Genomic DNA, 25,641 nt, shown 5'->3' on the forward strand with positions numbered 1-25,641 from the left:
TTTTAATATTTTAATAATAATATTTTATGATTCATATTTGATAAACATTTATAGAGGATTCGTTTTATAATTTTCTAATATAATATAATTACATAATATAAATACAACATAATATAGTAACATATTATATATATATAATTAAACTTAAATATTTTATACTTCATATTAGATTTTATTAACATTTTTAGACAATTTATTATTTTTTATTTGTTTTATAAAGTAAATTATTATATTTATTACATTAAAATACATTTAAAAATATTATAATACAAAAAATACAAAATACAAAAAATAATATTATAATACAAAAAATACAAAAAATAATATTATAATACATTTTGTAATGTCAACAGATGAAAAATATATGATCACAAGATATTTTTGAAGTACATTGATCATATTTGACATACATTTCAGTTTGACTGCATAAAATAACTATTAAAAACTAAAGAATTTATTAAATCTTTATTACATCTTTAATTAAATCTTCATTCATTCTAATGATTAAGAAAAATAATTTGAAGTTTGTTCGAAGAATCAATGTGTTTTGTGTTTCTCAACAGAGAGTGATGTTTTAAAAAAAGAATCAGGAAGAACCTTTGAACTATATTTTGTTTAAAGGAGTTGGTTTGAATTAGTAAAAACTTGGTGAGTCCGACAACCCTTTTTTATAAAAAGCAAATAATTCATTATAATGTATTTGTTGTTGTGTTGTCAGAAAAACGGCAGCAATGACGGTGAGTTTGTGTATCACACCGGAGAGCAGAACTACCTGGACTTCGGCCGCATCTACACCTGGAAGGGAGAAAAGTAAAGACCCGATTGCACTGAATATTATATTTAATAAAGCGCCGCAGTGGAGATGGCTGATTTCATGTGCTTTGTGTCTCAGGATGCTGTCGTTCTGGAAAACCAACCAGAGTAACATGATCAACGGCTCCGACGGCAGCGCCTTCCACCCGTTCCTGACCAAAGAAGAGCGGCTGAACGTCTTCACCTCCGACCTCTGCAGGTCACATGCATATTCGTAATACACAATTTCAGGTTTATTAGGTTAGACAACTAGATTAGTAATGCAATCAGTGCTTTCAGAGCCAGAATTTGATCTGTGGCAACATTAGTTCTTGTGGTAACTCTGATTTGTGAAAGATCTCATGTCGATCCAATTTGATTTCGTAACCGTATGAAGCTTTGAACGGGAGGATTGTCCTTACAGAAGCAGCAGCTCTGTGAAGGTCATGAAGGTGTTTTTGTGTTGGGATGTTTGTGTGGGACGGGGGGGACCTGTTGTTCTTTATGTTGGCTGATCTCATGTCTGTTGGCAGCACATGTGAGGGTGGAGGTCTCCATAAGAACAGCACAATAAATCACACACCATCCGGACCTCCAGGACATGTCAGAATATAATGGAAAGGGCATCTGTTAAAGCCATTTCATGAGAACTTCCTAGAAATTCCACACTGCAAGATTTACTGTTTTATGTATATAATTTTAGCTGTTTATAAAACAGGATCAACAGAGGCTGAAGTAGTTGATTATACGTTTATATAATTCTAGGTTTTTACATTATAAAAGCCAAAGTAGTGATTTAGTGTTTGATGGTCGTATACACGTAAACCGGCCGAATGTCTGCAGTTCCCCTTTTAAAACACAATATGTGGAAATGTAGAAGTGGTGTGTCGCATATCAGATCTTTATTCATCTCAACCTCTCCTCCACAAATGAGAAATCATCATGAAATTGAACCAAAGGTCCGAGCCTCCCGAATTCCTGCTCTGACATCAGACTGAATCTCAGTGTGGGAATATAACTTTACTCTAATTCCCTGCAATATCACTGCAATATCATTCCTGCTGGGATTTTACAACATGTTTGCAATTTTAAGCTCTCACAGCTGGATACATTTTTCCCCTTTTTTGTTAACTTTTTTATTTAAAGTAATAGGTTTTAATTTCCATAACTTTTTAAAATAAATCATTTCATAAAAGGTACAGACTTATGAATATAATGCATTATCATGTATTTATTTATTTGCAATTTTATATAATATATTATTTATTTTATAACATTTTAAATTTTATTTTCAATTTATTTGAAGCATTTCAGGTTTTACTTTACCCTCTGTACGAGTTTTCTTTTAGATATGTTTACCTGTTCCTTAACATTTTAAAATAAATAATTTCATACAATTTAAAGACATAATAATATAATTTTATATAATGCATTATAATTTTTTTTACATTTATACACTACTGCTCAAAAGTTTGGGATCGGTAAGATTTTTAATGTTTTTAAAAGAAGTTTCGTCTGCTCACCAAGGGTGCATTTACTTACCGGTAATTAAAAATACAGTAAAAACAGTAATATTGTGAAATATTATTACAATTTAAAATAACTGTTTTCTATTTGAAAATATTTTAAAATGTAATTTATTCTTGTGTTGGCAAAGCTGAATTTTCAGCATTGTTAATCCAGTCTTCAGTGTCACATGATCCTTCAGAAATCATTCTAATATGCTGATCTGCTGCTCAAGAAACATTTATTGTTTACAATTGTACAAAATATTTGTGTACAATATTTTTTTTTTCAGGATTCTTTGATGAATAGAAAGTTCAAAAGAACAGTGTTTATCTGAAATCTAATCTTTTGTAACATTATAAATGTCTTTACTGCCACTTTTGATTGATTTAATGCATCCTTGCTAAATCAAAGTATTAATTTCTTTAATTTCTTTTCAAAAAAATTAAAATAAAAATTCTTACTGACCCCAAACTTTTGAACGGTAGTGTATAATGCTACAGAAGCTTTGTATTTCAGATAAATGCTGTTCTTTTGAACTTTCTATTCATCAAGGAATCCTGAAAAAAAAAGTATACAACTGTTTTCAACACTGATAATGATCATAAATGTTTCTTGAGCATCAAATCAGCATATTAGAATGATTTCTGAAGGATCATGTGACACTGAAGACTGGAGTAATGATGCTGAAAATTCAGCTTTGATCACAGGAATAAATTACCTTTTACTATATATTCAAATAGAAAACAGTTATTTTAAATTGTAATAATTTTTCACAATATTACTGTTTTTACTGTATTTTTAATTGAATAAATTAAGCCTTGGTGAGCAGACAAAACTTCTTTTAAAAACATCAAAAATCTTACCGATCCCAAACTTTTGAGTGGTAGTGTATATTATAAATAATTTTACAAAATCTATTATTTATTTATTTATTTATTCATTTTTTTTTTCTGTTTATTTAAAGTACTGTGTTTGCATTTTTATTTTCCCCTCTGAGTTTTTTTTTTTTTTTTTAAATATTCTCTTATATTCCTATTGTCTATAGATATTTTTTACCTGTTCCTTGACTTTTTAAAATAAATAATTGTATAAAGTTTAATAATACTTAATAATATAATTTAAATAAAGCATTAACATTTATTTATTTAACATTTATATATTATATATAGTTTTATAAAATCTGTTACTTATTTATTTATTCATTCACTATTTCAATTTTATTTTTTATTGATTTCAAATAATGTTTCTGTATTATATATTATGTATATAACCAATTATCAATTATTTGTGTTATTTATTTATTAAATGTTTAGATTTTATTTAAATTTTTTTTTTTACTTTTACCTTTAACTTTTTAAAAATTATTTCATGAATATAATGTATTATCATTATTTTGTTATTTATAATAACATTTCAATTTTCAAATTATTCACTTTTTAATTTTCACTCTGCATGTTTGTTTTTTAAATCTTGTTTTTCCCTGTTCCTTCATTGTTTTAAATAAATAACTTCATAAAAATTATAGACCTAATAATCTAATTATATGTAATGCCTTATCATTTGATGTATTTAACATTTGAAATGTGTTTTTCATTTATTCAGAGTAATGCCTTTCAGTTTCCTCTCTATGTATGTGTCAGCTGATGATGTATGACGAGTGACGCACACTCTTATTTTAATACTCCATATAATGTGTTTCTGGTCACCCTTGACCTTTCACCTGGAGTCCTGCTGACCCCTCTGTCTATTTCCAGCGGGAACTCTGACCTAAAGCACACACCGCCCGTCTTTGTTCGGTGCGGAAAGAATTCCATCTGTCTTGGTGTGACTGGCCACTCACACATGGTTTTGCATGTACGGTCTCCATCCTGGCATGTTTTCAAACCACTTTTAACCTAGTTGATCATGAGTAGCAGAGCCTGGGTTATTGTGCTGGAGGCAACAGCTGTCCTTGTCCTTTTCCATTGACTCCTCACCTGGATTTTTAAAAGAAAGGTGGCCGTCTGAACAGCGTGTGTAACCTTTGTACATCATTTAATCAGGCGGTCCGCTGGGGTCCATCTGGAAAGCGAATTTCCTCTGATCAGGGGCGGGTCAAAACAAACGCCCATGAGCACATAATGGAGATTGTAAGACTGTGGATTGCTTCCTCTGGCTTGAAAGCGGGTTTCCAAATGTTTGCTTGAAAAGGAACACTTGATAGTAAACACAGTTTGAGCATACTAGGGTCAGAGGACTTGTTCAGGGTCACAAGGGTCATCTTCCTGGTTAATCTGAACCTGTAGCCTCCGTATTAGAAGTACAGAACAGCAAATACAGAGGCAGTAAAATATTCTGGACATTGTGAAGCATGAGTCTTATCTGAGCAGCTTGACATTATTTGATTGATCTTCTGTCGTTGGTCCTGCAGGTCCATCCACATGCGCTTTGAGAAGGAGGTGGAGGTGAAGGGAATTCCTGCGTACCGCTTCACGCCACCCCGGGACGTGCTGGCCAGCGGCAAGAACAACCCAGAAAACGAGGGATTCTGTGTCACAAAGAAATGCCTGGACGATGGCGTGCTGGATGTGTCTGTGTGTCGCAAAGGTGCAGTTTGTGTATATATATGTAGTTTGCAGTTGTTACAGTGTTCTCAGTGTTTAGGCAGTTGCTAGGCAGTTGTTAGGATGTTCTGGGCGTTTTAGGCCATTGCTATGCAGTTGCTAGGGTGTTCTCAGTGTATTAGGCAGTTGTTATGCAGTTGTTAGGATGTTCTGAGTGTTTAGGCAGTTGCTATGCAGTTGCTAAGGTGTTCTGGCTGTTTTAGGCAGTTGCTATGCAGTTGCTAAGGTGTTCTGGCTGTTTTAGGCAGTTGCTATGCAGTTTTTAGGGTGTTCTGGGTGTTTTTAGGCAGTTGCTATGCAGTTTTTAGGGTGTTCTCAGTGTTTTAGGCAGTTGCTATGCAGTTGTTGGGATGTTTTCAGTGTATTAGGCAGTTTCTATGCAGTTGTTAGGGTGTTCTCAGTGTTTTAGGCAGTTGCTATGCAGTTGTTAGGGTGTTCTCAGTGTTTTAGGCAGTTGCTATGCAGTTGTTAGGGTGTTCTCAGTGTTTTAGGCAGTTGCTATGCAGTTGTTAGGGTGTTCTCCGTGTTTTAGGCAGTTGCTATGCAGTTGTTAGGGTGTTCTCCGTGTTTTAGGCAGTTGCTATGCAGTTGCTAGGGTGTTCTCCGTGTTTTAGGCAGTTGCTATGCAGTTGTTAGGGTGTTCTCCGTGTTTTAGGCAGTTGCTATGCAGTTGTTAGGGTGTTCTCCGTGTTTTAGGCAGTTGCTATGCAGTTGCTAGGGTGTTCTCAGTGTTTTAGGCAGTTGCTATGCAGTTGTTAGGGTGTTCTCCGTGTTTTAGGCAGTTGCTATGCAGTTGTTGGGGTGTTCTCCGTGTTTTAGGCAATTGCTATGCAGTTGCTGGGGTGTTCTCAGTGTTTTAGGCAGTTGCTATGCAGTTGCTAGGGTGTTCTCCGTGTTTTAGGCAGTTGCTATGCAGTTGCTGGGGTGTTCTCCGTGTTTTAGGCAGTTGCTATGCAGTTGCTAGGGTGTTCTCAGTGTTTTAGGCAGTTGCTATGCAGTTGTTAGGGTGTTCTCCGTGTTTTAGGCAGTTGCTATGCAGTTGTTAGGGTGTTCTCCGTGTTTTAGGCAGTTGCTATGCAGTTGCTAGGGTGTTCTCAGTGTTTTAGGCAGTTGCTATGCAGTTGCTAGGGTGTTCTCAGTGTTTTAGGCAGTTGCTATGCAGTTGTTAGGGTGTTCTCCGTGTTTTAGGCAGTTGCTATGCAGTTGTTGGGGTGTTCTCCGTGTTTTAGGCAATTGCTATGCAGTTGCTGGGGTGTTCTCAGTGTTTTAGGCAGTTGCTATGCAGTTGCTAGGGTGTTCTCCGTGTTTTAGGCAGTTGCTATGCAGTTGCTGGGGTGTTCTCCGTGTTTTAGGCAGTTGCTATGCAGTTGCTAGGGTGTTCTCAGTGTTTTAGGCAGTTGCTATGCAGTTGTTAGGGTGTTCTGGGTGTTTTTAGGCAGTTTTCTATGTGGTTTCATCCTGTCTGGCTTGAAACAAGTTGTGTCCAAACATTATTTACTTTTTTATGAATTATTTTTATCAGGTTTAAGTCACTTTGTATTTTGATCCATAAAGTAAGGTGAAACACACACAACTGCTGACCTTTCCTCTCAGATCTGTTTGTGTTTTATAGTTTTCTGTCATGCTGCACTCATGTGAGCTTCAGCAACATGATTACTATATTGCCAAAGCATTCGAGCGCTCACATATTACAGGTGTATGAAATAACTACACACACACATAGAGTGTGTGTGTTGTCAAACATGAGGGCTGGAAAACTCTCACCTCTGTCCCAGTAACGCTGGAGTCTAATTTCCCCTCATGTGTTCAGAACGGAGGCGTTAAATGCATCAGGGTTACTCACAGTCACTCCTGATTGTTTTCATCGTCAAGGTCAGAGTTCCCTGCCGTGTTTTCATGAGACGAGGTTCTTTCGCCACGACAGGATGAACATCCATTACATCTCAGGGGGCTCGTATCATTGTTAAGACGGAGAAGGAGACGTCATTTCTGCTGTTAGATGACCGAAAACATTCATAATAATAACTTGTTCTGTGCATTTAGAGGACATCCCTTTGTCTGACAAGGTCACTGACTTGTGAATGAAAAAAGAATGTTTCAAACAGCTGTATACTACTTTGTTTACTCATTGCTTTACTGTATGTTTACTTCAGTGAGTGGTAATCCTTATATACATATAATCAGTGCCTAAAACTAACTTTTTGCCACGCCTGCCAATGGTGAAAAGTGAAAGTTCATGATTCTCTATTCCAATGTTGATACCACTGCTAAAACTACTAGTCTGACTAATATACAAAACATTATTGATGACAAATAATGATAGTTTTCAGGTAGAGACATTGAATAAAGTTATCAAATGTAAAATAACACCAGATAGTCTTCACTGTATAAATTAAACAGATTAATCCTTATTAATATTACAAAAGTTATTCAGTCAAGAGCATTTTTCTTTGTACATTGTTGTTTTATTAACACAGACAGCAGCAGAAATATTAGGCTGCTGTCACTTTAAGACATACACAAGCGTTGTCTTTCTCTACTGTTTACGTTCACTTCTTAAGCCGTAATCGACTGTGTTTACTAGGATGCTCGCTGAGACTGGCATTTTTTAACACAGTTTTATGTGAATTTATCCTTTCAAGTACAAGAAGCCGTCAAAGAGATCTCGATTCTGTATTCGCGCGCCTGTTTTGGATGTGTGCGCAAACTAAACTTTCCACACAGCGCGAGTAACGAATTGAGTTCCCTTTCGCATCTTCTTGCGCTTGAATATTTAAATTGCCAAGGATTAAACTTTTGTGATGACGCAGCGCTGGCCTGTCAACTGTCCCGAGCGTCGTTCGCATTTGTTTACGTTCATGTTTTCACAACATTGCACGGTTAAAAGTCATAAAAAGTTACCGGCCAACAGGCGATTGACACCATTTCATATACTCACTAACGCTAATCTTTACTCACATTCGGCGAGTGTTAATTTTAGGCCCTGTATATAATACATACATACATACGTATACGTCTAAAAACTTGAGAAATATAATTTCTTATGTTTTGTCTTTTGATTTTGGGGTCCCAGGGAATGAGTGAACGGTCAAATGTATGCCGTGAATGCCATGTATGTCACTTTGGACAAATGCATGAATGTAAACGCAGGTTGTGTGAGCTTCACGATGTTGTTGGCATGTGTGTCACAGGTGCTCCTGTAGTCGTATCTTTCCCTCACTTTCATCTGGGCGATAAGAAGTACGCCAATGCCATCGACGGTATTTCTCCGGTCCACGAGCATCATCAGACCTTTCTAGATCTGAACCCTGTAAGTGACAGCAGCTGATCCACAGTCAGCCTGAAGATCCACTCACCCTTGATCACACACTTTCAAACAGATTCTCAGTTCAATTCAATTTGATTTGTATAGCGCTTACAGAAAATGCTTGATTCAGTGTTACAGTTTAGGAAGTATTCTGTTATCAGTCAGAAATGAGTGTGTCAATTTAACATCCATATATATTAGTGCCGTCAAATCGATTCATCGTGATTAATCACATCTAATATACAGTGTGTGTAATACACACACACACACACACACACACACACACACACACACACATATATATATATATATATATATATATATATATATATATATATACAGTACAGTCCAAAAGTTTGGAACCACTAAGATTTTTAATGTTTTTAAAAGAAGTTTCGTCTGCTCACCAAGGCTACAGTTATTTAATTAAAAATACAGTAAAAAAACAGTAATATTGTGAAATATTATTAGAATTTAAAATAACTGTTTAAATAATCATAAATGTTTCTTGAGCAGCAAATCAGCATATTAGAATGATTTCTGAAGGATCATGTGACACTGAAGACTGGAGTAACGATGCTGAAAATTCAGCTTTGCATCACAGGAATAAATTACTTTGTCAAATATATTCAAATAGAAAACAGTTATTTTAAATTCTAATAATATTTCACAATATTACTGTTTTTTTACTGTATTTTTAATTAAATAAATGTAGCCTTGGTGAGCAGACGAAACTTCTTTTAAAAACATTAAAAATCTTAGTGGTTCCAAACATTTGGACTGTACTGTATATATTATATTTACAAACTAAATGCGATTAATCGATTTGACATCACTACTACAGTTATTATAATTCATGATATGAAGTTAGTTTACTTCATGTATTCAGTTAAACAGACACAACAAACATGTTAGGCAGAAATTACAAGTGCTCGTAATGAGTACAGTATAAGGATAATATTACAATATTAATGTAATATCTGAAAGTTTTGCATGTTGATCCAATGTTGCCGTCACCTAAAAACATTACTGGATGATCTAGTTAGTTAGAAACACCCCAGCTGAGCTCAGAACGTTCTGGCAAGGTTCCCTCAAAGTTATGAACAAACATTCTTCCAGTAACGTTAATAGAACTTTTGTTCACCGTCTTTAATTATGTTCTCAAAGCATTAGCACATTTATACATCATTCATGGAGTGTTTTTCCTCAAACATTTCAGTTTTTAAATGTTACTATGTGTTTCAGAACATTCCAAGAACATTCAAAAGTAACGTTTCTATAATGTTTGAAGAACGAAAAAATGGAATGTTCTCTTAACTTTCACAAAAATGTTTTTTGAGAACTTTCAGAAATAACTTTATCATAACTTAATAGAAATGTTAGCAAAATATTCCTAGAACAGATTTTTGGTAGCTGGGAGGGAAGCAGAACGAGAATAATTTGCGTGTCTGCTGTTCAAAACATTTTAGGCAAAAGATAATTGTGTATTTGTACTATTTCAACAGATAAAAGTGTAGTATGTTTATCAGAATCATTATGTGAATGCTGGGCTAAAGAGGTGTGTCTTTATCAGGAAGGCTATTCCAGAGTTTAGGAGCCAAATGTGAAAAAGCTCCATTAGTAGACTTTTCATGATCAGTGTCTCTTTCTTTAATATATTTTTTCCTGCCTGAATTATTTTTACTGTACAATTAATTTGCTAACTGCAATCTGACTCAGATCTTGACTTCTTCTCCTGTGTCAGACTATGGGAGTCCCTGTTCGTGCCATGAAAAGAGCCCAGATCAACATCCATCTTGACAGAGTAACCGGCTTTCCGTGAGTCATGTCTTCCTGTTTGATCTATTTAATCATGGCGTGCTGATAAACAGTCGGTGTGTTTATATAGTTTTATAGTTGAAGGTTTTTCTTTGTTTCCTCAGTTTGACAAGGAATCTCAACGGCACCATTTTCCCCATTGTGTTCCTGAATGAGGTGAGAGTCAGTAGGATGATTTAATTGGCCATTACAGTTGAATCTCCTATTAAATGATTACTTTTGCAGTCGGTGGTGATTGACGACGCTTCGGCCGCGAGGATTCAGAAGCTGCTGCTGATCGTGACTCTAGTCTCTCATTTCCCTCTCATCCTCGCCACTCTGGGAGTCATCCTGCTCTCCGTCGCCATCATCCTCGCCTATCGCTTCTATAAAAACAAGGTAATGACGTGTGAAAGCAGCAGAATCACTATCATTCCCCAGCTTGTTCTTCACTTTCCCACCAAAGTTTTCAATGAATCACAAATACGTGACGTTGGCCGTAAGTGCAGTTCACACGAACTAAAGCTGTGTCATGTGACACTAATTTATGTGCCAAACCATTCCGCGAATATGTGTCTTTTCTGTGTGTGTTTGTTGAGGAAACAGAACGCTATTCTTCCACGTCGACCTTTATGAATCAATATTCTCATTCACACGGTCACTGCAGTACAGGAGAAAAAAGAAAAGAAAAGAAGTGTGGAGATTGAGAAAATCGCTCAGTGTTGAAGTCAGCTAAACAAAAGTATGTTCAAAGAACAATGTCTGAATGTTCAAAAATTCTTGGTTATGTAAACGTTCAAAGAAACATTAACCCTTAAATATATGAATGTTTCGTCAATCATTATTACGTATTCAAGTCTTTAGTAGACCAGATCTATATCTAAGCCGAATGGCTCTCTAACTGCCCAATAGTATAAAACTCTCTTGACGTTTAAAAACAATTCTTGGTTATGTAAACGTTTTAAGAAATTTTAACCCTTAAATGCATGAATGTTTCGCCAATCATTATTACATACTCGGGTCTGTAGTGACCCGTATCTATATCTAACACGGATGGCTCTCTTAACTGCCCAATAGTATAAAACTCTCTTGACGTTTAAAAACAATTCTTGGTTATGTATCCATTCGAAGAAATTTTAACCCTTAAATGCATGAATGTTTCGCCACTCATTATTACATACTCGGGTCTGTAGTGACCCGTATCTATATCTAACACGGATGGCTCTCTAACTGCCCAATAGTATAAAACTCTTCATGTTTAAAAACAATTATTGGTTATGTATCCATTCGAAGAAATTTTAACCCTTAAATGCATGAATGCTTCGCCACTCATTATTACATACTCGGGTCTGTAGTGACCCGTATCTATATCTAACACGGATGGCTCTCTAACTGCCCAATAGTATAAAACTCTCTTCATGTTTAAAAACAATTCTTGGTTATGTATCCATTCGAAGAAATTTTAACCCTTAAATGCATGAATGTTTCGCCAATCATTATTACATATTTGGGTCTTTAGTGACCCGTATCTATATCTAACATGGATGGCTCTCTAACTGCTACAATATTATAAAACTCTACTGATATTTTATAACAATTACAAAAGTATAAAATAAAGCATATTTCGTTACCTTTTGGAACTTTGAAAGGGTTAAATTTGAGCAGATGATTTTTACCATCATGACGTCAGAGTTAATTTCCCCTGTACATTCAGCATCTGGCTTATATTCACCATCTCAACCAGTATTCTCAAAACTATGTTTTTCAGCTCCTTCTAAATGAATATTTTGGTCACTGACAACTTCTTCACCAGATCCACCTTCACATGACACTAATATTTGATTGCGTACAGTACTTGCTCTGCAGTAAATCGCTAAGCCATTTCAGGTTTTGCTGATATATTATTTTGTTTTATGTCTGGTAATTATGAGTGAAACATCACAACATCATTGTGTATCAGACACTGCCACCCTGAGGAATAAAGGTGAATTGCACTTATTGAGTCATTAGAGATTCAATTATTGTTGTGCAGAAAAAGTAACACTATTACATACATCGGGTCACAAGCAACCCAATACACTTTTTACAAACAAAATTGAAAACAGACATTCTTTATCATTTTTTTTCTTGTTATATTGTTTATAATGAACATATTGAGGAATACTAAGAAGGTTGATGTCTAACTTTAAAAAATGAACGAGGAAGGGGGTAGTAAATGACGTCCCAGGTCGCTAAAGACCCAAGAAATGCGTTCAAGGATTAAGGAAACATCCTATTTTATCATTTTGCAAAGATTATGAGAATGTTACTTTTAATGTTCTATGAACATCGGAACATCGGAAATAAGTAGCTGGTAATGTTTAAAAAACATTAGACAACCGTCCAACTTAAACACTTTAAGAAGTGTTCCATAAACAATGTATAAATCATTTTTGTGCTAAAAATGTTATTAAAAACCAGAGTCTGTTTTACAGAACTATTTAAAAAGACGTTGCACCCTTCAGTAGCTTCAGTTTAAGCTGCATTTTTTGGTCATCATCTCTAACTACCTTTTTAATATGTTGACGTGGCTGTAGTTTAACGGCTTTAAATGACTAATAGCTTGTTTCTAGTGGAGTCGAGGTTTCATCCAAACTCTGCTGTTGTTCAGAATGTGGTTTATGTATCTGTTTGACACTGTTTCCTGTCATAACTCAAACACACGCTTTCCTGAAGTGTCTAACCACCACATGCTGCTGTCCAGATCAATTCAGTGCTGTGCTATCTTTGATATCTTATTAACATTGTATGTCTAACCTGAGCAAATGAACACCATGTTGTGCTGATCTGCTTTTATTTAGACTGAAGTGAAGTGTTTTGATTTCACTGAGGCTTTCCGCTACGCTCCTGTAAGTTCACACACTCATTAACCATTTCATAATTAACACTACTACTTTAGGTCTGTTTCACACATCGCACGTCTGTGGTGCATATTCATTTCCGTAATCATATCATGAGTTTGTGTCACATGCTGAGCTCCCATAGCCTTCCTGTTGCTCAAACAGTAGATCATGGTGCTGGTAACACTAACCTACATAAGAAAAATCAGTTCTAAGAACATTTTGCTAACATTCCCATTAAAATGCTATTTCTGAATGTTCAAAAGTAAAAATACAAATTTTCTCTTGGTTATGCAAATGATAAGGGAACATTAATCATGCTTAAGATATTATGGGAAGGAACATTGCTTTTGAATGTTCTCTGAATGTTTTGAAACCAGTAGTAACATTTAAAAAACGTCAGACAAACGTCCAATGAACGTTCCATGAACGATGTATAATAATGTTTTTATGCTAAAGTTTTTGAGAACATTATCAAAGACCAGTTAAGTTAAAATGAACGTTCTATTTATGTTACTGGATGAACGTTTGTTTATAACTTTGATAGAACCTTGTCAGAACGTTCTGAGAATGTTCCCTATTAGCTGGGAAAGTCATGGGTTCGATTCCCAGGAAATGCATGAAATGATCTAATGTAAACCTTAAATGCAATGCAAGTTGCTTGGAATAAAAGCGTCTGGGAAATAATTAAAACAAACAGAAAACATGTAGAAACGCACTACTGTATGCATCTACAATCTTTGGTAATATATAAAGCTACATATAATACTTGATTAAAGGACATGAACTCTTTATATTCAGTAACTCCGGCTGAATGCAGATGATTCAAACTTTGGACAAACTTGAGTTAGATTAACTATCATTTGGATGTAAATGGGATCAGCCTCATCATGTTATTTGGTTATTGGTTCAATCCCAGTAACTATTTTAACATTTAGAGTTTATTTATTTATAATGCACATTTATGATACAACTAGTGCATCTTGGTTATGTGAATGTTAGAGAAAACATTTGTAGATTGAACATTTGTTTTATTATTTTGCACTTGATTATGGGAATGTTACTTTTGAATGTTCTCTGAACGATCTGAAATAAGTAGTTGGTAATGTTTAAAAAACATTAGACGACATCCAACTTAAACGTTTAAGAAGAAAAAACACTCCATTAACAATGCATAATTTAGTATGTTTTAGGGTTCAATTTACTATTATTGTAATGAATGATTATAATGATGTTTGCGAGTCAAACTGAGTTTAAGTGGTTTTAATAAAATTCACCAAAAATCACACTATGAAAATAGTAAATAACCATTGCAAATCAAAACAGTCTTATATTATAATGAAATTATGACTTAATTTCAATAAATGTATGACACTAAATGAGAACATATAACTGTATTTATGTAGATCCTTAAACTGTATTTAACAAATATTAAAAAAAACAACTAGTGCTTCACAAAACATCAAAATATGACAAAAATAAATCCAAACTAAAATAAAGACCAGGATTTAGTCCTCTCCTGGGTCAGACTCAAAAACCAGTATGTTCATGCATTCACATGCGTACTCAGAGATGTGTGAAACAGGCTTAACTTACTTCAGCTTGAACTGAATCTCCTCCAGTGGTTAATCACATGATGCTTGCAACTGCTTTAAAGCATGCCCTACTCGAGTGCACTTGTATTATGTCAGCCAAGTGTGTGTGCTTCTGACCTTGAATAAAGTCTGTTTTAGGCTGATAACACGCACACGTACTAAATCTGTCTTTTCTTTCTTCTTTTTAGCCATCTGCAAAGAAAGACACGTCGTACGCTCCCGTGAGCGCCAAAGCGGACGATCAAGATGAGAAAAATGGAACGTATATCGGCATGACGCCCGTGGACAAGTCTTAAACTACTCTGTGTGTGTGTGTGTGAGTGAGTGAGAGAGGGTGTGAGTGTGTGTGTGTATGTGTGTGTGCGTGTGCGTGCATGCGTGTGTGTGTGTGTGTGTGTGCATGGTCACAGATGTTGTCTAACAAGCACTATCAGTAGTTTGTAGAGCGGTGTGTGTCAGTAAATGACGGTCGTCATGATTCACACACTGGCTCTTCCTCAGGACTAAAGCCGTTTAGAAACAGGCATCTTGATGAACGACTGTAGAGAGTCTCTGTACACACACAGTTCAGGGTCATTCAGCATCTGTGTAGTTACATATTTAAACACTTTGAGCAACATTGAATCTGCTGTAAGTGATTTTTAGGAGTATCTCACACACACACACACACACACACACACACTGCTCTCGCTCTGTACTTTGTGCTCCATAGGTCACATAGTGACACACACAAAACCAATATTGAGGTCCTAAATTTATGATTTATGTATTTGAAATGCATATCACATTTCCATCCATTTGGATTATACGGTTTTAACATAAATATATTCATACCATAATACATTTTTGTTGTACTTAAGCTGTGATAAAGTATGCAAACGCAGCGCGAGCTTCACTACAGGAAGCAGAAAGTGTCCGACTTCATGTTTCCGTTTTCAGCTCCTCCTCGACTGCAAGCGACAACTCTCGTGGATCAGTTGCATCCAGCCGCAGCCGATGACGAATGTTAGTTGGGTGGGGTTTGACAGAGGGCGTGTCTGTAAATGGGTGGGGTTTGACTATGGGCATGTCTGTGAGTGGGCGGGGTTTGATTATGTTATGGATCAGTTGCATCCAGCCGCAGCCGATGACGAATGTTAGTTGGGTGGGGTTTGACAGAGGGCGTGTCTGTAAATGGGTGGGGTTTGACTATGGGCATGTCTGTGAGTGGGCGGGGTTTGATTATGTTATGGATCAGTTGCATCCAGCCGCAGCCGATGACGAATGTTAGTTGGGTGGGGTTTGACAGAGGGCGTGTCTGTAAATGGGTGGGGTTTGACTATGGGCATGTCTGTGAGTGGGCGGGGTTTGATTATGTTATGGATCAGTTGCATCCAGCCGCAGCCGATGACGAACGTTAGTTGGGTGGGGTTTGACAGAGGGCGTGTCTGTAAATGGGTGTGGTTTGACTATGGGCATGTCTCCGAGTGGGCGGGGTTTGATTATGGGCGTGTCTGTTAGTGGGTGGGGTTTGACACATGCATGTGTGTTTTAGTGGGCGGAGTTGGGCATAGAGGGCGTGTGTACTTTAGTGGGCGGGATTTGACAGGGTATGTGTACTTTAGTGGGCGGGGTTTGGCATAGAGGGTGTGTGCAGTTTAAGTCTGTAAAGCTCCTGAAATCACTTACAGCACCTTTAAGAATCAAACACTATATTGACTGAGTTTCATAACTTTTTAAGGCCAAACAAAAGCAATTTTGTATTTGTTACCAAATGGTCGGTTCACACAGAACGAGCCATACGTGACTGAACCTGCTGTGCCTTTTCTTTTATTCATTTTGCTTCATTTTATTTCAGTGAACAGGCGACATCACATCACTGTGCCTTCTTAAAGATGACTTTATAAGTGTCAAATACTAAAGTTAAGGTTTAATGATCTGGTATTTGTTGATTTGAATTCAGTTTGTCCTGTTGGGGAATATATAATCTAACGTCTGCAGTCATTTCAGCCGACTCACTTCTGCAAATGTAAACTTTGATCCTCAAACACTGAACACAGACGAATGTCTGATTATTTTCAATGATTTCAAGGTTTATTGTTTTGAAATGAAGATATGTAAGTATTATTAGGCAGAGCAGGATTGCAATGAGATTGCATAGTGTTACTGAACTAATATTTCAGAATCTTTTCTGAAATATGAAAATAAGTATTTTAAAAGGTTCAATCTGTATATTTCAATGTTTAGCGGAGATGATCACATGGGTGTTTTGATATGTTACATTTTAATGTTTGTACTAGCTTTCTGTCAACTAGATGCTTTGGTGTAAAATCATAACATAATAACCTCTTACCCTAACTGAAGGTGTGTATTGTCACATTGCACTAAAAACACCACATTAAATGTAATTCTGAAGCTGCACGTTTAACGCACTGTTTTTTGAGATGGTCACTGGTTTCGATCCCTGAGCCATTTTATTTGAGTTTCATGATTTCTTTGTTATTATACTGATGTGCCAAACATGAATGAGTTCAATCAAAAATATTGCACTTGATGCGTTTGATTCGCTTGGACGTCAATGGAAAAAATCTCATATTTGTGCCTGAGCTCAAATGATAGTGTCTGTATCTGAGTTGAGACTGAATCTTTGCGCTTCAGTGTGAATGTAATGCATTTCGTGGTCTTTTCAGCCTTCCAGGTGTTAAATGACGCAGATCTTGCCTTGATCAGTGTATAAACTATAAAACTCAGTGGCCTTCGACCGATGAACAGACTGTTTCTTGTCTTCTGCATCTGTCCAGCTGTTAGATTTCTATATTCAGACTGCACAAATAATTGTACAGTTTTGTATATAAATGATGCCTTTTTTCCTGTGGATTTATAAGAAAATACAATTAAAAAACTTTCTGAAAAGCATATGTTTTGTATTTTATTTTGTACCCATGTGTTTTTATAATAATGGAGTTATTTTTGAATTTTCCATCTGATATAGCTTGATTTTTTTTTAAACTAATCTAGCTTAGTTACATTAATGGTAACCTAAAAACTCATTTTAGCCAAGTCAAAAGGATTTATTTATCACTGTATGAACCTTAACACATGAATTTATACAAACAAAACTAATTTTATGGGTTAAATCAGGTAAAAATAGCTCTTTGAGGTAACAAGATACCATTTTTTACAATGTACTTGCAAACATGGCGGCTCTTATGATAAAATACTCATTCATAAGTTGCTTTGGATTACAATTAAATTAATGTAAATGTATGTAATGCACATGTATCTATAGAAGCCAGTTTGCCACATAATAATAATAATAATAATAAAATGACATAGAAAGTCGAAATTGTGACATGCTATCCCAAAATTATTTAATTATTAAAATTATAAGTTAAAAGTCATTATGCGTTTCATATGAGACCTAAAATAGAATTGCTAGACTTCAATGGCAGCACTTTATAATGACTTTATTTAGCCACACCAGCCAAAGACTATATATGAAACTTGCTAATTATTGTCTTTGCGATGATAATTAAAGGGTTAGTTCACCCAAAAATGAAATTAATGTCATACTCACCCTCATGTCGTTCCACACCTGTAAAGGCATTCATTCATCTTCAGAACACAAATTAAGATATTTTTTTTATTAAATCCGATGGCTCAGTGAGGCCTGCATTCACAGCAATGACATTTCCTCTCTCAAGACCCATTAATGTACTAAAAACATATTTAAATGAGTTCATGTGAGTACAGTGAGTTCAATATTAATATTATAAAGCGACCAGAATATTTTTGTGCGCCAAAAAACAAAACAAAATAATGACTTTTCAACAATATAGTGATGGGCTGATTTCAAAACACTGCTTCGGAGCTTTACGAATCAAATCAGTAACTCGGAGCGCCAAAGTCACGTGATTTCAGCAGTTTAGGCGTTTGTTAGAAGATCCGAGTCACTGATTATTAGCTCGTGTAGTACCTTTTATGGACCTCAAAGGCTTAAAAACTGGAGGAGGTCTAAAGTGTTATATAGAATAAGTTTAAAACGGTTTTTCAGGACATAATTACTGAGTTTTTTCTGGATGCGCCCTGTTCACTGTGAGGTTTGTTTGTGTTGTTACTCCTCCCCGCCGCTGGGTGGCAGTAGCAGCAGCAGCGACACAGACTCCACAAACTCAGCGTCATTCAGCATTACAACATAGTAGCTCAGCTCCCGCACAACAAGGTGAGTTTTACACACATTTACTGCTTTTAGTGTAGTTTTATATTAAATATATGATCTTCTGCTCTTATGTATGATGAGTACATAAGAATGAAGTGTGCGTATTTCTTTATGGAACAGATTTATGACTATAAACAGAAAGATAGCAGTTATCATCGAGCTAACAGACTCATACGAGCATTTGTAAACATCATAATTAAAATACATGTAAATATCCATAGTACTACCATACTTTTAGACGTATACTATGGTATATATATATATATATATATATATATATATATATATATATATATATATATATAATGTATGTGTATATATATATATATATATATATATATATATATATATATATATATATATAATGTATGTGTATATATATATATATATATATATATATATATATATATATAATGTATGTGTATATATATATATATATATATATATATATATATATATATATAATGTATGTGTATATATATATATATATATATATATATATATATATATATATATAATGTATGTGTATATATATATATATATATATATATATATATATATATAATGTATGTGTATATATATATATATATATATATATATATATATATATATATATATATATATATATATATATATATATATATATATATATATATATATATATATATATATATATATATATATATATATATATATATATATATATATATATATATATATATATATATATATATATATATATATATATATATATATATATATATATATATATATAATATATGTGTGTGTGTGTATATATATATATATATATATATATAATATATGTGTGTGTATGTATATATATATATATATATATATATATATGAGAGAGAGCATACTAAATAATCCTAACGATAGATAGATAGATAGATAGATAGATAGATAGATAGATAGATAGATAGATAAACATCTGTCTGTTCATGGAATTATAGACAGGACATCAGTTCCTGCATGTCAAAGCAAACATCATGTGACTGTTTCCTGTATGTTCTGAAATATGAATATTCTTCAGTTGGCTGTCAGATATGGTTTGCATTCCCTGCATCGTGATTCCTGTGCTGCTGTGGGTGTACAAGCGCTTCCTGGAGCCCATCATCTATCCCTTCATCTCTCCCTTCATCAACCGCTTCTGGACCAAAGCAGCCGTGAAGGAGACGCCACAGAAACACAGCGCTGTAAGTCACTCCTTCACTATATCCAACATTAAAGTTTGTGAAACAAAAAAAGTAGGATTTTCCTTTTGCGTTTCACAAATAAAACAACATCTTTTTGGTGTTTAAAACTGCCAAATCAATCTACATGTTTGATATTATATTAGTAATCATTCACTGTCCTTCATTCTGTTCATCCTCTTTTCCTCAGGATGAGTGTAATGGAACGGCGAACGGATCCACAGCCAACGGACCGAAGACGGTGGCCGATAAAAAAGCTGACTGACAGATCGCATGCCTCTGCAATCTTCTTCTGAATGAGATTTTAGTCATGTAGATATAATTTAAAATGTAAATTCCAGCTTTAAATGTACCTCTACTATAGTAACTAATATATGAACACACACACCGCTCCTGTCAGAAACATTAAATATACTTTAATAACGTTTAATAAAATGAAGGTAAATGTTTTTATCATTCCATTATACAGCTGTGTTCATTTTTTATCTCCTACTCAGATTGACTGCAAATGTTCTGTATAACTTATAAGACTTCATTTAAAATAAATATTGAATTATTTTAACTGTGGCTGGTGCTCTTCCTTCATGAGCTTTCAATGACGGATCTTCATAATAATGTACAGATGTGTGGTACTAAAATGCCTTGTTTTTATCAATGCCTAAGATGAGTCAAATTTTTCTCATGTTTCTCAGGGATCATCTCAAAAAAGAATCAAATTTTCAGCATTTTAATTTTATTAAAATACATATTAGCTATTTAGTATAGCAATGTAACACACACTACCAGTCAAAAGTTTGGACACGGTAAGAGTTTTAATGTTTTTAAAAGAAGTATCTTCTGATCACCAAGGCTGCAGTTATTTAATTAAAAATACGGTAAAAACAGTAATATTGTGAAATATTATTACAATTTAAAATAACAGTTTTCTTTTTGAATATATTTTATAAAGTAATTTATATCCTGTGATCAAAGCTGAATTTTCAGCATCATTACTCCAGTCTTCAGTGTCACATGATCCTTCAGAAATCATTCTAATATGCTGATCTGCTGCTCAAGAAACATTTATTATTGTTATCAATGTTGAAAACTGTTTTAAGTTTTTTTTTCAGGATTCTTTGATGAATAGAAAGTTCAAAAGAACAGCATTTATCTGAAATACAAAGCTTTTGTAACATTACTCACTACCATTCAAAAGTTTGGGGTCAGTAAGAATTTTAATTTTAATTTTTTTGAAAAGAAATTAAAGAAATTAATACTTTTATACAGCAAAAGTGATATTAAAAACATTTATAATGATACAAAAGATTATATTTCAAATAAATGCTGTTTATTTAATGTCTGACTTTCTATTCATCAAAGAATCCTGAAAAAAATTATTGTACACAATAAATGTTTCTTGAGCATCAAATCATCATATTAGAATGATTTCTGAAGGATCATGTGACACTGAAGACTGGAGTAATGATACTGAAAATTCAGCTTTGATCACAGGAATAAATTACATTAGAAAATATATTAAAACAGAAAGCAGTTATTTTACATTGTAACAATATTTCACAATATTACTGTTTTTACTGTATTTTTAAATAAATAACTGCAGCCTTGGAGAGCAGAGGAAACTTCTTTTAAAAACATTAAAAATCTTACCGCGTCCAAACTTTTGACTGGTAGTGTATATATAAGTTTAAGTTATGTTATAATATTTTATATTATTTTCTTCTATTATAAAGATGTTTTTTTTTTTATTGTTTTATGTATGTTTTGCCAATATTGTATGATTTACAGTCATGCCAATAAAAAAAAATGTGAATTAAATTGAATTTAATATATATATATATATATATATATATATATATATATATATATATATATATATATATATATATATATATATATATATTATTTTTTTTCCCCCTATCTATCTTACTTGCAATATTAATCTTATTGAAGGAAATCTCATATTAGTAACGTTGACAGGCTGTGGCACACTACTCAGTTTTACCAGCAGGAGGCGCCGGAGCCCGAAAATTGAGCTGAACGCGTTCTGAGGAACTGACGTATTACGCCAACATGTTCGGATGCGTCATGAATATCAGAAATCGACGGAGACCCAGAGCGCGCGAGACACTTGTGTTGAGAACCATTTCCGGCCGTGTTTGTGAATATAAATACCAAAGAGTCTTTATTCAGCAGTGAATTCTGAGTTTGTAAGTAAATATTTGCTTAATCAAAACGATTGTTTTTTTTAAACCTATATAAAAAATATGTATCTAGCTGAAAAATAAATTAAATTTATTAATTGTGACTGACGGAGATAATAAACAGTAACATTTTAATTATGCTTTTTTGAACATGTATTACAATTTCTGTTTGTGAAAATTTATTAAGTTGAAAAATATTCCCGCCTTTGGCGTTTTAAACGCGTCTTTCGTTAAACTCAATGTATTATAGGCCGCGTCGCGCCCCCTGCTGGCAGTAACGGTCATGACCGCGAGAGTTAAATGCCGTTACGGCTCTGAGGCGTTCAGAAGCACCGAGCAGATCGGGGATAAATAAGAGACTAAAGATGGCGACGGTGGAGGATTCATGGGACAAATTCGGATCCAAAACTTCCCTTTGGAATATTGAGTCCAGAGATCCAGTCGCGCACTGAGAACCGCAGAACCCCGCGACACCGAGCTGAGACCCGGTTCTGCTTCTGCGGCTCCATTACAGGGTTTTCTTGTACACATTCTCGATTGCACTAACAAATAAAGCGGAATTTGGACTCAGATCATCCGAACCGACACCATATCCAGCCGATATGATCCCTGACTGAGTCCGTGTCGAAGTGTAGTTTGGTTCTGGTGCATGGAGGCCGCTGGAGGGAGTCTGTCCGTCCCGGTGTCGCAGTGATTTGGGTCAGAACCGGATCGTGATGTATTTTCTGAGCGGCTGGCCGCGGAGGCTCCTCTGCCCGCTCCGGAGCGGCGAACGGCCCTTTCTGATCGAGCCCAGCGCGCAACGGTTCTACCTGGCCGTGCTGTCCGAGACCCAGATCAGCATCTGGTTCAGCAGGGTAAGAAACACCACGAACTCATACATAACCAGTGGTTTGAGGCATTACATGTTGAAGGTTGTAGGTTTGAATCCCGTAAATGTCAAAACTCCCCCAGATCAGGCCATCTTTTAAAGGTGAGTTGGTGTGGCTTAGTGGTTAAAGATCAGAGCTGCTAACCTAAAGGTTTTAGGTTTAAACAAAATGAACATCTAACTTGTTAAGGTATTAAAATGATGTGTGATGTGGCTTAGTGGTAAATGATCAGGGCTGGAGACCCGTGCCATAGGTTCAAATTCACAATCACTTCATAGGAATCGGGTTTAGTAGTAATAGAATTTAAATAGACTTTATACCAGTGGGTTAAGGGTTTAAATGCTGGATGGTATTTCAGCGATCCAGTTAATCCTACAGGGTTTAGTAGAGTTATCCAGTAGTTTAGTGGTTAAAGACTTAAGAACTGTCAACGCTTCATCTAATGTAGACTTTAACCCAATGGTTGTAGGTTCAAACCCTTTGAGGAATCATGAGCATTTGTTTTCATATGGTTTATTGTGTTTAATTGCTCACATATGGAGAGCTGTGGGTTAGTGGTTAAGCATCAGGTCTGTTCATTTGAAGTGTGTATAGGTTCAAATCCCGAAGGGGTGATTCATGTGAATCAGTTTTAGCAGGGTAAAAACATAAACACTGTCCATAGATCTGGGGCCTGTACCATGATGGTAGATGAATAAACTCAGGGTTATAGGATTAGTTTTGAGTTGACAAAACCAAACCACTCCAATCCGGCTTTGTTGGTACCATGATGCTGATCATCAACTTTCTCTGTCAACTCAGGCTTTATCCTGAGTTTGTGGAGCGCGTGCACATGAATGAGTGACATCAGTGGTGAACAGCCAATCACATGCCTTGCAACAGAGAGAAACTCTGATTCACTTCTCGCGAGAGAGCCAGCGTGATTCAAAACTCTTTTGCTGAAGGTTAAGAGATTGAAGAAAATTAAGAATTTAAACGCATTTACACTAAGAAAAATACTTGTCCATGAAAGAGGACAGATAAACGAAATTATCTTGCTCTATCAGTGAAACTTGTGAAGTTATAGTTGCTTGTTAATATATAGCAATAGAGACTCATACATGTAAGGTCACATGTAGTCATTTTTAAAGAATTATCTATTGATTCTACAGCTTATATGATCTGTATATATTAATAGTCATTTAAACTAAATGCTTAATAATAACTGTTAAACTAAAATTGCTTGTGTGAAATGGATTAATAATAATACAGATCATATTCTAATTATATAAATCATAAAATAATTCTAATTATCATTAAAGACAGACAATTTTATCTTTAAATATTTGTTTTTACTATATAGTGACCTTTAATTTGGAGAAAGTGAAACTGGGGGTGTGACTTTACTGCATTGGATGTGTCACTATCACTTTGCTCACATCTGATTGGTCCAATTTCAGTTTGAGATCTCTAATACAGAACATAACCTGCCCTGGAGCAGGTTAGCCGTGGAGTGTAAGTTACTATGGTGATGAACACCGCTAAAAGCCAAGTCATTTTCATGGTACCTAAAACCCAGGATTGGCACAAACTAATCTGAAACTTACCTGGCTAGCCAGCTAATCCGACTTCATGGTACAGGCCCCTGGGCTCTGAGTAGTTCTGGGTGGTGTGGCATAGTGGTAAACGATAGGGCTGGGTATTGACACAATTTTCACCATTCGATTCGATTACTATTTACATGCTTTCGATTCGATTACAAATTCGATTCGATATCTATTATTTTGGATGTAGTATTTCAGTTACAGTACATGGCGAATTTTCTAGAGAAAAAAAATCTCTCAACTAATGCTGTAAACTACACATGGAGTCAGTTGGTACTACTATAATAACATTGAGGGTTAAATTTATTTTTAATTTTTTAAAGGTTTTGATTTATTCAAACGTGCATTAAATATTGAAGAACATTATAAATTATGATGAATATGTCACGGTGCATCACTATATTTATCAGAATGTTACTTTCTAGAGTTCACTTTTCTAGCTGACTAATGAGTTTATGGTCACTGAATATGTTTTCTGAGGTAAACGTGACGTCACGTGACATTGTTTACAAGCTGTTTTATTGACGTCTTTCCGAGGTTGAAACACTGATTGAGCGATTACATGAGACATGATACGGATTTCAGTAAGTTGTACTTAGGGCTGGGCGATATATCGCATGCAATTGTCACGCGCATTTCGTCAGTAAAGCCGGTTCCCTGATTACCGCTAAATCGCCATCACCTGCTTTCAAATGGAGCGGCATTTAATAGACAGAGCCGTAGTTCACTGACAAGCCACGCAATATCGCGTTCATTATCGAAGGCGATTCATCTGCGATATGAACACGATATTGCGTGGTTTGTCGGTGAACCCTAGTTGTACTGTATATTTTATTAACATACCTTCAGATGTTCATGCATGTTTATTTCACGCTGTAACTGTATTAAAGCGGAGGAGAGGATGATCACATGCTTCTCTTTAACTGAGGTGCTAAAGCGATCTGTCACGCCACATTAAACAGCACCAAAACGGTATTTATTTTTTGAATCTCACAATAAGACGGATGTCATTTGAAATCTGAGACTTTTCTTCATATCAAAAGTATAAGTATAAGATTATTGTGATTTATTGGATGGGAGGCGCTACATATTCT

General features: G+C 35.0%; 3 protein-coding genes across 4 annotated transcripts in view; all 3 read left to right on the forward strand.

Moving 5' to 3' along the window:
• scarb2b (scavenger receptor class B, member 2b) overlaps nt 1-17,377 on the forward strand; it is a 30,633-nt gene extending 13,256 nt beyond the window's left edge. Inside the window, exons 5-12 of the mRNA XM_048165435.1 lie at nt 719-810; nt 893-1,012; nt 4,712-4,887; nt 8,096-8,214; nt 9,956-10,029; nt 10,134-10,185; nt 10,255-10,407; nt 14,671-17,377. Coding sequence (XP_048021392.1) covers nt 719-810; nt 893-1,012; nt 4,712-4,887; nt 8,096-8,214; nt 9,956-10,029; nt 10,134-10,185; nt 10,255-10,407; nt 14,671-14,778 — 894 coding nt within the window. The 3' untranslated portion in view covers nt 14,779-17,377. The remainder of the gene's footprint in view (nt 1-718; nt 811-892; nt 1,013-4,711; nt 4,888-8,095; nt 8,215-9,955; nt 10,030-10,133; nt 10,186-10,254; nt 10,408-14,670) is intronic.
• Nucleotides 17,378-18,526: 1,149 nt separating this feature from the next.
• Nucleotides 18,527-20,453, forward strand: LOC125252574 (UPF0729 protein C18orf32 homolog). Its single transcript, XM_048165994.1, has 3 exons — nt 18,527-18,683; nt 19,732-19,894; nt 20,082-20,453. The coding sequence occupies exons 2-3, from the start codon at nt 19,745-19,747 to the stop codon at nt 20,154-20,156; spliced, it is 225 nt and encodes a 74-aa protein (XP_048021951.1). The 5' UTR covers nt 18,527-18,683; nt 19,732-19,744; the 3' UTR covers nt 20,157-20,453.
• Nucleotides 20,454-22,327: 1,874 nt separating this feature from the next.
• ric1 (RIC1 homolog, RAB6A GEF complex partner 1) overlaps nt 22,328-25,641 on the forward strand; it is a 54,077-nt gene continuing 50,763 nt past the window's right edge. The window contains exon 1 of one of the 2 annotated variants that reach the window (XM_048166948.1): nt 22,328-22,949. In XM_048166948.1, the coding sequence (XP_048022905.1) occupies nt 22,809-22,949 (141 nt within the window). In that variant the 5' untranslated portion in view covers nt 22,328-22,808. The remainder of the gene's footprint in view (nt 22,950-25,641) is intronic. The other variant, XM_048166947.1, reaches the window with a different exon arrangement.

Source organism: Megalobrama amblycephala, linkage group LG18 (genome assembly GCF_018812025.1).
Source record: "Megalobrama amblycephala isolate DHTTF-2021 linkage group LG18, ASM1881202v1, whole genome shotgun sequence".
Classification (NCBI taxonomy): domain Eukaryota; kingdom Metazoa; phylum Chordata; class Actinopteri; order Cypriniformes; family Xenocyprididae; genus Megalobrama; species Megalobrama amblycephala.